General features: G+C 48.2%; 1 protein-coding gene across 4 annotated transcripts in view; it reads right to left on the reverse strand.

Moving 5' to 3' along the window:
- Nucleotides 1-11,738: 11,738 nt before the first annotated feature.
- LOC144138673 (alpha-N-acetylgalactosaminide alpha-2,6-sialyltransferase 6-like) overlaps nucleotides 11,739-15,496 on the reverse strand; it is a 102,436-nt gene continuing 98,678 nt past the window's right edge. For all 4 annotated transcript variants that reach the window (XM_077671061.1, XM_077671062.1, XM_077671064.1 and 1 more), the window contains one exon: nucleotides 11,739-13,781. In XM_077671061.1, coding sequence (XP_077527187.1) covers nucleotides 13,535-13,781 — 247 coding nt within the window. In that variant the 3' untranslated portion in view covers nucleotides 11,739-13,534. The remainder of the gene's footprint in view (nucleotides 13,782-15,496) is intronic.

Here is a 15,496-nt window from a genome sequence, read left to right on the forward strand (position 1 = left end):
TGCCCGGTCACTGTGGAATAACAGGAAACCAAAAAAGCTGAAGACGCTGCCTCTACCGGTCACACCTGCCGCAAAATACGAAGGATATTTTTACCAAACGCTACCCCCTTAAAGAGAAAACAGAATCTGGTCACGTTCTACTCACTACCATAAATATCTCTACGTACTTGACCTTCAGCAGTCATCAATCCTCCCGCACCAGCTACCCCGTCACCTAGAAACATTATTTCATCGGGTCCAACTTCATCGGGTCCAACTACACCAACAGTAACCGTTTCCGCAATGGACTATCTTCAGATACCAGGTGCAACCACTCACACAATCGAGCATCTTTTTCTCCACTGTCCGGCTTAAAAGGGCTCTTGATGAATCTTGCTACACAACATTGCACGCATAGGTTATGGGCGAGGACCAGTGACTTTAAAACCATTTAGGACCCTGGCCTTCTTGTTATCAGCACAGTCCAGCCCTAAAATGTGTTTTCATACCTTACCGACACCGGGTTAACTCAACACCTTTCCAACTTTTAACTCTAAGGCTATGGTAATGGCCTTTTCTTAATTTCCTTAATACCTCTCTGAGCTTGCATCTCTTTTCTGCCCTTCTTAAGCCTTTCTTCTTTTTCCCCTTCCCCTAAGAGAGCAGCATGAAGCCGTTTATATGCACTGGCTATACACTCTGTTTTCTAAAAAACATCTCTCTCTTTCTTTTGATCTAATCTTAATGGGGTCCAGGTTTCAATGTCCAGTATAGTGGAGGAGAGGGGGAGTCATTAAAGGCTTGCCAGTGTGAATTTAACCCGTCGATTTTTTTAGGAATACAGGCGTTACTACTAGAAAAATTCCCCCGCATTTCCCCGAGGGGGAGAATGTGAAAGTGCGAATGCACGGTTGTCGGCCCGCTTGCGGCGCTTGCGCTCGGCCCCCGCAGCCCACCGCCTCGCCGCCTTCTCTTCCATCGGGTTTGTAGTATCACGTGTACACCACGCAGTTATCAAGTCGCTATAACGCCGCTGAGTCGCCAACGCACGCCGCTGACGACGTAGTTTGAATGCGTTAAAGATATAAGGCGCGTCACTAACACTGATATCACCGTCGCGTCCGTGGCTTGGTGGGTAGAGCGTCGCGCTGCGGCCGCAAAGTCCTCGGATCGAAACCTGGCGCCGGATGCTGTTTCTTTTTTAAATATAGATGAGCACTGCGGACGCCGCCGACGCCGCCGCCGGCGGTGGATGGTTTGGGGTCGCTTATAAAGTGCATTCGCACTTAAAAGTTAATGGTATGATGATTGCTGCCCAGGGTGGAGGCAATCAATTTTATGTTGGAAATGGCACCTTGAGTTGGTATAGACGGACCATTGACATTAAGATTGGTACTGGGACCATGGCCCTATCCCTCCGCTCAGCGCAAAATCTTGTCCGCGGTATTCGAATTCGAATTCCTCCAGGACATTGGTGTATCCACGAAATTGTAGTCGTTCCTCCATCTCAAGAGCCTTTGAACTCAATACCGTGAAGAGGGATCATATTTTATTTTTTTCTCTACTATTACTCTCCTCTCCCTCACTTCACCTACTACCTTTTTCTCTCTCCCCATTTCCCCGCAGAGTAGCATACCGGCGAACTGATGTCCGCAAACCTCTCTGCATTTTCCCTTTTAATAAACAGTTTCTCTCTCTTTGATCGCTGTCTAATATTTCCTCAATCCGTCTCCAAGTGGCTTGTGGTATGTGGTGGATGTATGTGAGGCATAGGTCGGCGTACTCACTCGTGAGTACACTCATTTGTACTCAAACTCACGAGTGAGTACGATGATGAGTGAGTACACACCCAGAAAAAAGTGAGTACGATGACGAGTGAGCACAGGGGTAAGTCCACCACTCGTGAGTACAGTACTCATGAGTACACTACTCATGAGTATGAGTACTCATGAGTACAGTATTCATAAGTATGAGTACTCATGAGTACACAGTACTCGTGAGTACACAGTACTCATGAGTACACAGTATTCATGAGTACACTACTCATGAGTACAATATCATGAATACTGGTTTTGCGAGTGTCCACACTCTTGAGTATATGCACTCGTGAGTACAGTAGTGCAAACACGTTTTATCATGAGCTCGAGTCCGTACGCGCGTGTACGAGTCGCAAATATTTAGCGGTGCCGCTGTGCAGCTTAACTGTCAAGGATGGTAAAAATTGGGCCCATCTCCCCCCGAGGGGGACTCGAGTAAATGCGTCCCATAGGGGGTGGGTGTATTGCGTTAACGTTTAGTGTTTGGGGAGTTGGTGGTAGTGAATGCGTTGTATCAGCAGCTTCTTGACGTAGTTTGAATGAGTCAAGGATATAAGGCGCGTTCGTAGCCTCCCATTCTGTTTCGGCTTTGTGGCGCAGTCGGTAGAGCACCATGTACATGGTGCCCGCAGGGTCGAGGGATCCGCCCGCAGGGTTGAGGGATCGAAACCAGGCGCCGGATAGTATTTTTTTTTTATATAGTGTAGGGGGAGGGGTGTGGACTACGATTACGGACGTCAACGCGGGTAACATCGTGAGTTACTGAAATGCTCTGCATTTAAAATTAGACAACGAAAACGGCACCTCCCTCCTTTCCCGGTCCCTGTTTGGCACTGTAAGCGTTTCTCGGCGGTCGCTCGCAAAGGGGTCACGGTGAAGAGGGAAAAACGAGGGGGTGAGGGCCTGGCGGGAAACGCGGCCGCAGTTGCTCTGCTCCTATGGCACCTGTTGACTCCCGCAGTTATTTTAAATGCACAGCATTTCTTAGCCTCGCCTGTTCCAGCGTCGGACGGTGTCAACAGTTTCGCGTCCGCAGCAGGTGCGCCTCTCCTTCCCTCCTCTCTCTCAACAGCAGCTGGCGCGCGCATGCGTCGTAGTGAGCCCGTTCACTGCGTCGCGGTCTCGGCCTAACAGGTGCGTGATAGCAGCGCGGTGGGTCGTGGAAGGACGCGCGCTGCTTGCGCATGCGCGCTCTCCCCCCCGTACTGCTCTCCCTCTACTGCGCGCGCTGCAAATATAGCGGCTAGCGGTCGCTCGTGTTTCAGTCACTGCGTTGCTCCTTCCTTCCTTGGTTGACGCTCGTGCCCACGTTTACTCGTGTCTGCTACTCCAGCATCACGGAAGAAGCGATGGAAGCAACACTGCCTTCAATCAGTACTGAGGCCCCAACGCTCTAAATTTACTCGTGTTCGCCTAGCGGGAAGGCGCGGGAATTTTTTTGTTGGCGCGGCCTGTGAACGCGTGGCGGCTTCATTGCGCTTGCTCCTTTCCAGTTGTTTTAGGGGAGAGGCGGTGGAGGCTGCTAACAATGCACGCACCTGATGTACTGAAGTCCCTCTTTTTTGGTCTTCAGAAGTTTCCGTACACTCATGTCACGCTGTGTAGTCGTTTCGTGAGCCGAATCGCTCATTTCAACAGCCGCAGTTAATTTACGTAACTCGCGTCAAGCGGACTGCGTGATTTGTAACGTTTGTCTCACCGAAATTGTCCGTACCATTTGCTGTGCGTATTCAAGTGACAATTTGGCTGATGTACGTGCGCCCATATGGTTTTATTAGGTTCCCGTTTTGAAACATTTTGCTCAGGTTCGCTAGTAATCTGGTCTCGTGTAATGCCATTTACAAGTGAGCATATAGCCCCACCATGCAAGCGTGGCTGTGGAATTTGCCCCAGCAATAGAAATGAAATATCCGGGTAAACCTAAACACGTTTGTGAGTTGTGAATGGGACATCATAACATCCAGTTGAACGCCAGCGACGCTTTGTTTATCCTCGCATATTTTGTCGAAGAGCTCTGGCATCTCGCCGCTGGAGGAGCGTTTTGCTTTCGAATGGCTTTACTCTCGGGTGGCAACCCCATTCGTCGCTCCTCGTTTATGCCAGCGTGTAATGAGGGCGCTGACGATGACGGAGAATTTCGGTGGTTGTTATTCCCCTACCTTCACTACTGTTTACAGCCGGGCGAACACCCCCCCCCCCCCTAGCAACTACTGCCGTGTTTAAGTTCGCACTGTGGGAGGCCTCGTGAAGGAATCGTTTTAAAACGATGAACGCCAACGCCAGACGCCGGGATTTTCACTTAAGCTTGCGTCTTGGAATGTATCGTAAAACATGTGGATTGCACATAACGACGCCACCACACTTTTTGATCGATTGCTATCAGCTTCATCCGCGCTGCTAGAGATACGAGCTGCAGATTTCCACTGTGCAACCAACCCACCAACACGGCAATACAGTGACGTCAGTGCAAGCTATCACACCTCCGAAAAACGCGGAAGCGGTGCGGCTAACGCAACGCCATAAACACTGTCAAGTTCAGGTCTGACGAAGTGAATCCCACGGCACGCACACAATAAAATCAAGCAGATTTGAAATTCACCGGCACTCAACGAGACGAACACCCTCTTAACGAAGTTTCTAGTATCCGGAACAACAAAAAACAAACGCCAGCATCCAGCATCTGTGAATAAGCGGCTAGTGATCTAGATACGAACGGACGTCAATCTACGCAAACGCTTCATTGTGCCTGCGGGCAGGCACAATTCGGATTCGGAGCACGATTACGAGAGTATGAGCGCGCCGGGAAACGAAAACGGACGACAAAAGCTGCCATCCGAAGACACGCACAAAACCGCAGTTTACGGCCATGGCCGCACAGACAAGCCCGAGCTCCCCTGAGCCCGACCCGGCCTAGACTTTGTTGTTTTATTCCTGAGAACAAGAGTAGACGCCAGACGCAACGCGAGTGCTTACGTTCCGTTAGTTCTCTTACATGTACGTGCCTTCGCGCAGTAAGTCGCCCTACGACAGTGCACCGCGTCAGACGTTTCCTTCCTCTGTCCTGATATATATGTAACCTGTGTTTTACAGCAAAGCTGTAAATGGCTAGGATCCAGCAGATCGTCTCCGGTCCCAGCGCAATGTAGACAGGAATCGCTAGCTAGCGTAGCGCCACGTTGCTGAGCCCACTCAAATCCCCGGAATTGTAAAACTGCGCGCCACACCCCCGGGGCATGGAAACATCATACAAAATTAAAAAGGTCCTAGGGCCTTCATAGAGCATGCGCCGTGATTACCATACCCGCGCTATAATAAATTTCTACCCGCGATTCCTGTATGTTTTTTAGCGTAAGGTACACTGGCCGAGGATGAGCAGTTTCGCGTATATATCGTGAAGGGCCGTTCTGCGCAAGCGCGAGGGGCATTGGATTGAATTCGATACGATTGGCTTGGCTTGGCTTGGCTTGCATTGGATTGGATTAAATTGGATTGTGTTGGATTGTGTTGCGTCACAGCCGCGGCAGACGCACTGGCGCCGGCGCGTGCCTAGGTGTGCGCTTCAATTGCGCAGTAGCTAAATCTGACGCTGCGTCGGAGCCGCTTGATAGCCGTTTCACGTGGCTCGTGATGAGCCGTGCTGAGCATGCGCGAGGAGCAGTGACTGGACAGGACTGGACTTTCAGTTAATAACCAAGAACAATGCTCAATCGCAAATTACAAATAAACGTGTTTTGCTTCGTGCACCCCTTGGACTACGACCCAGTCAACCCTCACGTTGAGGCTCGGCACCGCAGCTTTGCTGGCCATCCCTCTTCACGGGGTGGAAGGGCTCTGAATTTTTCTTATAAATTAAACATTTTATTGTTTTCTATTTATTTTTCCATTCGGGATACGACCTAGCTAACAGTGCAGATAAGTTGATTATTCGTGAGTAATACAAATTGAGTACTCATGAGTACAGATTGAGTACTCATAAGTCCAGAATGAGTAGTACCAGAGTCCTTCAATGCTTTACTGGTCACGAAACTTCGGCGCTCGTTTCATATAGGGACCGCGCGCGCCACTACAGGCGCCACCGCCGCACGAAGGTCATGTAGCCGCCGCGCGTGCGGCGTATTGGCCAGCTCTTGGCATGCAAACGCTTGCTGCATTTGGTGTCTGCGCGCTGATTAAGTGTGTTTTTTTTTTCGTAGTAGTTAACGATGAATAGTCCAGTCATTGTGTATATCACCTGCCTTCAATGGGCTTTTATTTTTCGAAGTAAATTGCCGTAGACCTCGGCCGCGAACGGCAACGGCTTCTGTGTGCTCTGGCACAAGCGCTGCGCCGTCGTGTTTACGAATTTTTAAATCTATATTGCTTCATTTCTTAAAGCAAATTTGTAATTACCACATATACGGTAGCTGTGTAGTCACGCACTGCTGTGGGCCTATTGATAATACAATAAAAAAAAAAACAAAGAAACCAAGTACGCGTCGTTCAGACTACGCTTAATGAATCCGTTGATTGCTCTGGAATGCACAGAACGCTAAAAGAGATAGCCCAATAGTATTGTCGTTTCGATGAATGGGTACATACTTAAGAACATCTAAAAACGCTGCAGAAACGCGAAGGATCAAAACACGAAGAGATAAATGTTGCACCATGTCTTTCTGCATCCACGCTTTGCAATACTTGCAAAAACAGCAAGCGAAAAAAGAACAATAAAACTGATTTTATCACACGCAACAAAAAATTTCAATGTTACGAAGGGAGACAAAAGAGCGTGGTCCAGCGTACAAAAATTTATTTTTTCGCTCTGCGATGTGCAGCACACGGAGGAAACAGAATATTTACACGTAGCCAAGGACAGAAGCAAAGCTTTTCTGAACGCAGCGAGCTAGCAATCTCCTGCACTACAAAAGACAAGAATGAAACACAAACGTCGAAGAAGCAGTCAGCAGAGTGACGTGCACAGATCAACGTCGACAAAGTGAGTTGCGCGGCGTTTGCTATGCATGCATTACTCACAGAACGTTATTACTTTCAGATCCATGGAAATAGGATCAAGAACATTGTCGAAGAAACAAAAAATCAAGTTAGCGACAAGGTGGCACCCTTTCTATATCCAACAATATTGCCCGACGGTACCTACGACAAACAGAGCAAACGGGCGCTCCGGTTGAAACGCCAGATAAGAAACCGGAATCGGCCACGCGCGGTTACAAAATAAACAAAACGAACCCTAAGGGATAATTCGCGGAAATATGAAAAGTAAAAGCACAGGGATGACCCAAAGCTTTTTTACACGCGAGCCTGAGCGCAAGGTAATACAAGTTTGCAAACAGGTAATGAAGCACCGGTACAACCTGACTGATATGACAAAAATCCGGCTTTAAGTTAGCCTTGTACAATTCTAGGTCCACGATGCTCTCAAAATGGTACATTGCTTTTCCCATTCTCATACACAGTGCATTTCCACACACAGTCGCACACTTATAATCGAAGCTGAAATCTCCCGTTGCTTGCCTTGGAATGGCGCGCCTCCAATTCTCACGCAGCTACTCGTCGCTCGGTCAACAGAACAAGTAAACATTTTTTGTGGTATCGTTGTACAAGGAACGACATCCCGGGACGCAACACATGTTCGGCATCGTTGTTGCACTTAAGTCGCATCCCGAGAGCGCGATATGCACGTTACATTTTTTTTCCCGCACAAAACAAACACAACTCGCCGCGGCTCCGCCGTTCGAGCCAGCGCAACGCCGCCCGAGGGGTGACCTCAGTGAGAGGGTGGCGCCACCGCGCGGCGGCCAAACGCAGCATATGAAGCTCTCCCACTGAGTTACGGAGCAGTTTCGTGACCAGTAAAGCATTGAAGGACTCTGGTAGTACTCATGAGTGCAGAATGAGTACTACTCATGAGTGCAGAATGGGTAGTACTCATGAGTGCAGAATAAGTAGTACTCATGAGTACAGAAGGTTGAGTACTCATGAGTACAGAGTGAGTACTCATGAGTATAGATTCAGTACTCATGAGTACAGATTGAGTACGAATACTCGTGAGGACAAATTAGTTTGACTACAAATGAGTATGATTAAAAATGAGTATACGAGTGATTTTGTGAACAGACGAGCTTTTTGAGTCTGAGTTTGAGTACAGCGTGAATGGAAAAAATTGTGATTGAGTTTGAGTGAGGAGGAGGAGGAGGAGGAAATATTTTATTCATATAAAATAAGAGCGCTGTGAGTGGAGTCCTCAGTCCAGGACCCCAGAAGAGCTTGCTGCCGCCTTCGCCCTCTCGATGAGCCGAAGCTGACGATCAGGATCTGAGCTGGCAAGCTCTCGCTCCCACTGCTCTAAAGTTGGATTTTCTATTGTGTCTATATTCTTATTGTGTTGGCAAGCCCACACCATGTGATATAAGGTAGAGAGCTCTCCACAGTGAGGGCAAGTGGATGTATATATTGTAGGGAATATAGCGTGGAGCCTAGTAGGGTGCGGAAAAGTATTCGTCTGTAGCTGCCTAAGTGAGGTTTCTTGCTCTTTTGTGAGGGATTTATGGCCTGGCGGGTATATCTGTCGGGAAAGCCTATAATGTTGCGTAATATCTCTGTACGTGACTAACGGCTGGTTAACCCTCTGCTGATCTTCTTGTGGAGCCCGGCCGGCTAATTCTCGGGCACTCGTGTGAGCGACGAGGTTTCCACGAAGACTGGAGTGGGCAGGTGTCCAGACGATAGTCACATTTCTTCGAGGAGGGTTTTGCTGGAGGATTCGAAGGGCGGTTTTAGAAATTCTTCCATTTATATAATTCCTGCATGCTCCCTGTGAGTCTGAGATGACAGTCATGGCTTCAGTTTGAGTGATGGCAAGCGCAATGGCTGTTTCTTCTGCTTGCAGTGTATTGGTGCGTCTAAGTGTCAGGCTCGTGAGTGTTCGCGCCGTGTCGGTGACTACTGCCGTCATAGCATGCTCTCGGGCGTAGTCTGCCGCGTCCGTGTACACCACCCTACTTTTTTGCCCATATTTCCTCTCTAAGTTTTCGGCTCTGGCTGTTCTTCGGCCTTCGTGGTGCTGAGGGTGCATGTTTCGAGGTAGAGGGGAAACTTTCATGTGTTCTCTGAGTTCTTCTGGAATATCTTTCATGGCAGGCCCCGAATTCACTACTGAATATCCGAGACGGCGCAAAAGGTGACGGCCAGTTGGAGTGGTGGCGAGTCGAAGCTGCTGAGCGGTCAAGTGGGCTTCTATGAGCTCGGCTATGGTGTTGTGAAGTCCAAGCCCAAGCAGTTTCTCGGTAGATGTGCTTATTGGTAGTCCGAGGGCTTGTTTGTAGGCCTTCCTGATTAGTGCGTCCAACTTATTGCGTTCAGAAGTTTTGAGTATGGCATATGGAGCAATGTAGACAATTCTGGATACAACGAAAGCTTGTACAAGGCGAATCGTGTCCTGTTCTTTCATTCCGTGCTTCTTGTTTGTGATACGGCGTAGCATGCGGGTGATTTGACTGATTGAAGAGTCGAGTTTGCGGATCACCAGAGAGTTAGAACAGTCTTCTTGAAGGATCATGCCTAATATTTTGATGGAGGGTGAGGGTTTGATGAGGACCCCATCTAATTCTATTTCTATGGTTGTCTTAGAGGCATTCTTGAGTCGAGATCTCTTCTGCACCAGTAGGAGTTCTGACTTCTCAGGGGCGCATTTGAGGCCACAGTTTGCTGCATAGGTTCGGACAACGTCTGCAGCCTGTTGTAATTTGTCTTGCATGTCGCCTTCTGAGCCTTCCCCTATCCAGATCGTAATATCGTCAGCATATATTCCGTGGTGCAGACCTGGAATTTGATCCAGTTGCCTTGGAGGGTTGATGAGGGCAATATTGAAGAGAAGCGGGGACAGCACCGCCCCCTGCGGAGTGCCCTTGCATCCAATCGTGATGGGTTGAGAGCTCACGTCCCCAACTTTGATGACTGCCACACGACCCGTTAAGAAGTCTCGAATGTATGCGTACATTCGTTCCCCGCAATTAAGGTTATTAAGGTTTTGGAGGATGACTTCGTGCTTGACGTTATCGAACGCCCCCTTTAGGTCGAGGGCCAAAATAGCCTTCGGTGTGAGTTTGTTGGCTTTGCTCAGAACATCTTCTTTAATTTGCAGGAGAATGTCTTGAGTTGAATGATGTGGCCGGAAACCGAACATTGTGTGTGGCATGCGTTGGGATTCTTCAAGGTAGCCCTGTAGTCTGTTAAGAGCTACATGCTCCATGAGCTTTCCAATACATGAAGTAAGAGAAATCGGTCTCAGATTTTCTATGCTTGGGTCTTTGCCCGGCTTTGGGATAAGCCTGACTTCGGCTTCTTTCCATGTTGAGGGTATGGCACCTCTCTCCCAACAATCGTTCATGTATCCCGTGAGTGCACAGATTGAGTTGTCATCAAGATTTGACAGAGCTCTGTTGGTGATTCGGTCCATTCCTGGCGATATGTTCTTCCGGATTTTTGCAAGGGCTGCCCTAACCTCTGCCTCGGTGATTGGGCGATCGAGGTGAGCGTTTGGGGAACCATTGTATGGAGGCGGGTGGAAACGGGGTGAACTGGGTATGTAGCGGGATTGGAGAGCACGAAGCAAATCGTCTGTGGTTCCCGGAAATTGATGAATAATTGTCTGCATGGTTTTACTAGTTTCTCCTTTGCTTTTTGTCGGGTCGATGAGGTATCGGAGGAGACTCCAGGTTTTGGATGTGCTTAGAGTGCCTCGGAGCTCATCACATTTTCCAAGCCAGTTCTGCTGGCAGAGCTTCGTTGCGTGGGCCTCTTCCTCCGCCGTCAGTTTTGCAATTCGGAGCTTAAGCTTCCGGTTGTGTTTTTGTCTCCTCCATCGCCTAGTGAGGCTGTGCCGAGCTTCCAACAAGTGAAAGAGATGGCTGTCTATAGCTGGGGTCTGGGTTGTGGTTTGGATGACTCTGGTGTGATTCTTAATGTCTTCTCGCAATTTCTGTGTGAGTTCTTTCTGTTTTGCCGACCTATGATGTGAGGTCGTGGGTATAATTTCATGCTACGCTCTTGCCGATGCCGGTGGGGTATGAGGGGTCGGCCAGACTGTGAGGTGAGCTTGTTGGGCAACGCCGTGCCTTTGCGCGCCCTTTTTATTGGCTTTCGAACAACCCTATGGTGCATGTGGGGCGCTGAACTCGCCGAGAAGGCTAGGCGGGGATGTTCAGTTATAGTTCTAACTTTCTGGAGGATGCAATTGATGCAAGCTAAGAAGTGATGCAGAGGGCTGTCGCTGTTAAGAATAAAGAGACTAGTGCGTTTTCTTCGGTGGGATGAGTTCAGTGAAATTATATTGCCTATTAACGGTAAGGTTGTGTGCTTGTGCAGTGAGCGATTTGTGGACGAGTATGGCCGTGCAATACTGGTGTTATAGTGCGTATGTGATGTAATTACGAAATAATACGTGAGGTGTTTGTTTCTTGTAATGCAATCACATCGGGGAGTGGACTTGGCTTAGATGGGTGAGGGACGGTTATTTGTTTCTATACGTGCGACAATTTCACTACCCTTATAGTAAGTCGTGAGGGAGATGGAAAAGACGCCAAAGGCGTGGTAGATATATTAGACGAAAGGCTCACTGTCCGTTGAAGTTGGTGTGGCTGACGAGGAGTCACCTCAGAATTTTTATGGGAAGCGGGAACGACTTCTTCCAAGTAGAGAATGCGTTGGACCTGCTCCTGTGTGAACGGGGTTAGTTCGGCGATGATCGCTATAAAAACGTTTTTGTTCGTCTCGCGCTTTCATCGTCATCACTCGTTTGAAATGTGTGCTCTCCTGGATTCCAAGTCTGCAAACATCGGCTTCGACGGTCCGCATTGGACTCGGATGTTACATTTGGGGCGTTTGGTTGCTGGTTTCCCGATATTTACATGTATTTTGTGCCATTTCGAAGTAACTGCAGTAAACTAATTGCAAAAGTTCTGTTCAGCTTTATTTCGTTGTAGACACATCACAGTATACAGCACTTTTCTTATTTACACTGTCATTTTGTACCGCTGAATTCACAATGCAGTCATAAGGCCATCACAATACAGCCCCTTCCAACATATTTATCATTTTTGAGGCGACTGCGTCAGCGTACTCATACTATCAGAATTATGATTGACAATATGTCAGACACCATCCCTTTAATACCCGATTTTCGTTATTTTACAGGTCCAGTTTCTCAATTTAACAACGTTTTCGTACTTGGCCTGAGGAGCTGATTCAGTTGGGGTCATACAACAGTCGCTGCATATTACACTCTTTTGTTGTGCTGGCACAGCTTTGTTCTTAACGTGATGATGTGCAAGAGCAATACGTGTTAGACGACAAAAATTGGTTTATCCCGGCTTGCTTGAGTCTTCGACGTCTGCTCCATGTACCTCTGTTATTCTACTTCCTTTCGTGAAACCGTCGTAAACATCGGTTGATGGATCTGACCGTTTAACATAGCACTGTTTTTAACGCCTCATATAAGTTACAACACGCAAAGGTGGACCCATGTGCACTGCACAACAGTCCACTCTAGACAACCATGCATAATTCCACCTTCTTGCTCTGCACGCTCTATAACCAATCATTAAACACAGGCAGTCCATTATTCGCAAAAAAGCCTGATCACAGTCAGTTCTTAATCATTCTAACGTTTGTTGATCATGTGAGCATGTACAAAGCTGGTGTATTTTCCTGGAGCGCTTCCCTTTTTCACAAACGTTTTAGGAAGAGGTTACCGGCATGTCTAAAACCGCGGCACCTCGCTCAGCTATTATTAGACTGCCCACAATAATATATGCCCGTCCACCTTCCCTCTTCTACTCTAAAACCAGCACTAAGGACCCCCTCACATTCCAAGTACGTTAACGCGGGTGCCTCCGCATTCAGAGTGAGACTTTCAGATTTGCAAAGGCTCGTTCGTTAAATGGTCTCAAAATCATCCAGCTCCAGCTGTGGGCACTAGGCCTCAAGACAAGCATCAATCGGTTCTCCCCAAAACTCCTCATGTCAGCCTTCCTGAGAGAGCTGTTCCTCCGCCCTTACACCAACCTCAGACCAAGAACCTTGTTCTGCCTTCATAATTATGCACGTGGAGCTTGGACTTTAAAATGCGGACATAACCTAAAAATACTGTGTTCTTAAAGCCGTTTCAAATGTATGTAAAAAGCAGCACATTTTTTGGCGATTAGACGTAGCAGGTCTGTCATAACGTGACGGCGCATTCGTACACCTTGATTCCGCAGCGATGCAGTCTTCCGCACCTGAGTTCATCATGTTCACCTTCAAGATCAAGATGGCGGTGCACTGGTCATCCTCTGAAGTGTACAACACGCACTTACCACAAATGCGACAGATGTGTAAGTGCGCTGCATTTTCTGAAAAGCGCAACGCACAAAGAGCCTGGAGTGTAGAGTTGCCTTTGTCACTGGCGTTTAAGTATATCATTTGCACTCTGGCACTTGGCTCTCGCTGTTTCGGCGCTCTTGCTTCTTGGCGCGGCTTCAAGTTCTCGTGAACGCACTCCTAGCCTCGCAAACACACGCGCACCGACCGTATCCCAAAGACCAGCATGACAAGAAGCACTGAATGTCGGCAGTTCTCATCACTCCGTTTAGCACGGCCGGTTGCCTTTCGTGGTGCTCAATCCTCAGTCCAGCCTCAGCCATTGTTCAATGAGCGTCTATCCGCATATGGCGTGCCCGTATCTACGTGGGCATGCGAAGGACACGTCACGTGATGGCCAATGGAGGGGCCACCGGTGGTGGTGCAGTATCCCAGGAGGGCGCCCAGAAGCGCACGTGTCTCGAGCCGGCACCCTGAATCCAGCCGGCCAGCGCCCTTCGGTCCAGCAAGCTGAGCTGGTTGGGATCTGGCCTCAGCGGATCCTCGTTGTGGCCCGCGTCAACGCCACCGACGCATTGTGGCCTGGAGGCGTATTCCCAGAAGAGGGAGTGAGATGCCTCGTCCTGCTGTCTCCTGCGTAAATGGCACACACGCGAGACGCGTAACATGAGCAAGCCATCATATGGCCTTCCATACTGTGACAAGAAATATCGCATCTTCAGGTTTTTGCAACCACTGAGAAAAAAGTGCTAAGATAGGTGTGCGCTAAAAAGGGCAAAGGTTCATAGGTATGTCGTTCGTTCCCGCGACTTCCGGTTCGAGATCTGTCCAGGCTTCCTCGCCTGGAGAGGTCTCTGGAAAGATCTCTCGAGGCCTAGAGATCTCTCCAGGCCCTTCACACGCGTGTGTGCCTGTTGTTTTTGTGTCACAGAGCGCTTAACTTTCAAAGAAGCCCCTAGAAGGATCAGTCGTTCTTATTCATTGAATGAGCGATGCACGGGCGTTTTTTCTTTGATGCAGATAACCAACAAGCGCACACACACGTGAACGCCGCTGGCGTACGGGAGGCCCGGAGAGCTCTGTAACAGGAAGTTGCTTTTTCATCACCGTCATTACCAGCCTATCTACGCCCACTGCAGGGCAAAGGCCTCTCCCATTAATCTGCAATTAGTCCGGTCCTGTGCTAACTGCGACCAATTTTTCCCCGCAAACTTCTTGATCTCATCTGCCCATCTAACTTATTTTTCTGCCGCCCCATGCAGCACTTTCCTTCTCTAGGGATCCACTCTGTTACCCTTAATGACCAACGGTTATCTTGCCTTCGCATTACATGCCCTGCCCACGTTCATTTCTTCTTCTTAATTTCTCAGTTGCTTTTTACCGGTCATCTATAGTTGCGTCTGGTATAACAGCTTTTATCATAAAAAACGTGATCCTGAACAAATGCTCTTTTAAACTTTGCGCATACTTTACTCTAATGAACTTCTTGAATCAAAATTTGTGTTATTACGATTTATTATCCCAGCTCCCCAAAATATGAAAAGTAGCCATGCTAAAGCAGGGGCAAAGCATGTAATACTGTTGACTATTTGAATACCATGGTTTGCTCTGCTTGACTAATGATCATTCTTTAGTTGTTTCAAAGCCGCAGCGAAGTTCGCGGGGACCACAACACGCAGGGAACTACCCGCGACAACCCTAATTATTGTAAAGTCTGTACAAAGGCGACCGCCGCGACCACCCAATCTTATCATTGCCCTTGTCTTTTCTGAGCTCAGAATTTTTCTTAAATTGTAATCCATCTTATCGGTCATCAATCCCGGTCTTCTTTCTATGTTTCCACATCATGAAGCTCTTGCGGGAGGTACAGCCGCCTGGTAACAGGTGCAGAAAAAAAAGCGGGCAATTGACTAATGAAGCGTTTTCGTTTTCAAGATGGCCGATCTCGTTGAAATCTCGTTGAAATCTCGTTTCAAGATGGCCGATCTCTTATTTTATCGCTAATTTTGCTACTCTGATTTTGCTACTGATTTTACTGACCGCTGATTTTGATACTATGATTTTGCTACTGGCTGTTGCACATACGAGTACAAGGGATAGGTACGGTAAGCTCTTGCGTTTCCCCACAGGTATACACCTCTTCATTGCACTTTCACACAGGGCAAAATATTTCAATGAAATCTAAACTTAAGCAAACTCTTTTGCCTGGGCTCATGCTTTCCTACTTCAGGTTTCCCGTCTGATGTTTGTTTTTAAAAGCGTATGACCAGCAAGTTTGCGCATACTCTCACTTACCACGTCCCTGCGGCTTCATTTCATTTAATTTACACGTCCCTGCTGTTTAATCT

Source organism: Haemaphysalis longicornis, unplaced genomic scaffold (assembly GCF_048455015.1).
Source record: "Haemaphysalis longicornis isolate Haplotype H1 unplaced genomic scaffold, Haemaphysalis longicornis Haplotype H1 scaffold_5, whole genome shotgun sequence".
Lineage (NCBI taxonomy): Eukaryota > Metazoa > Arthropoda > Arachnida > Ixodida > Ixodidae > Haemaphysalis > Haemaphysalis longicornis.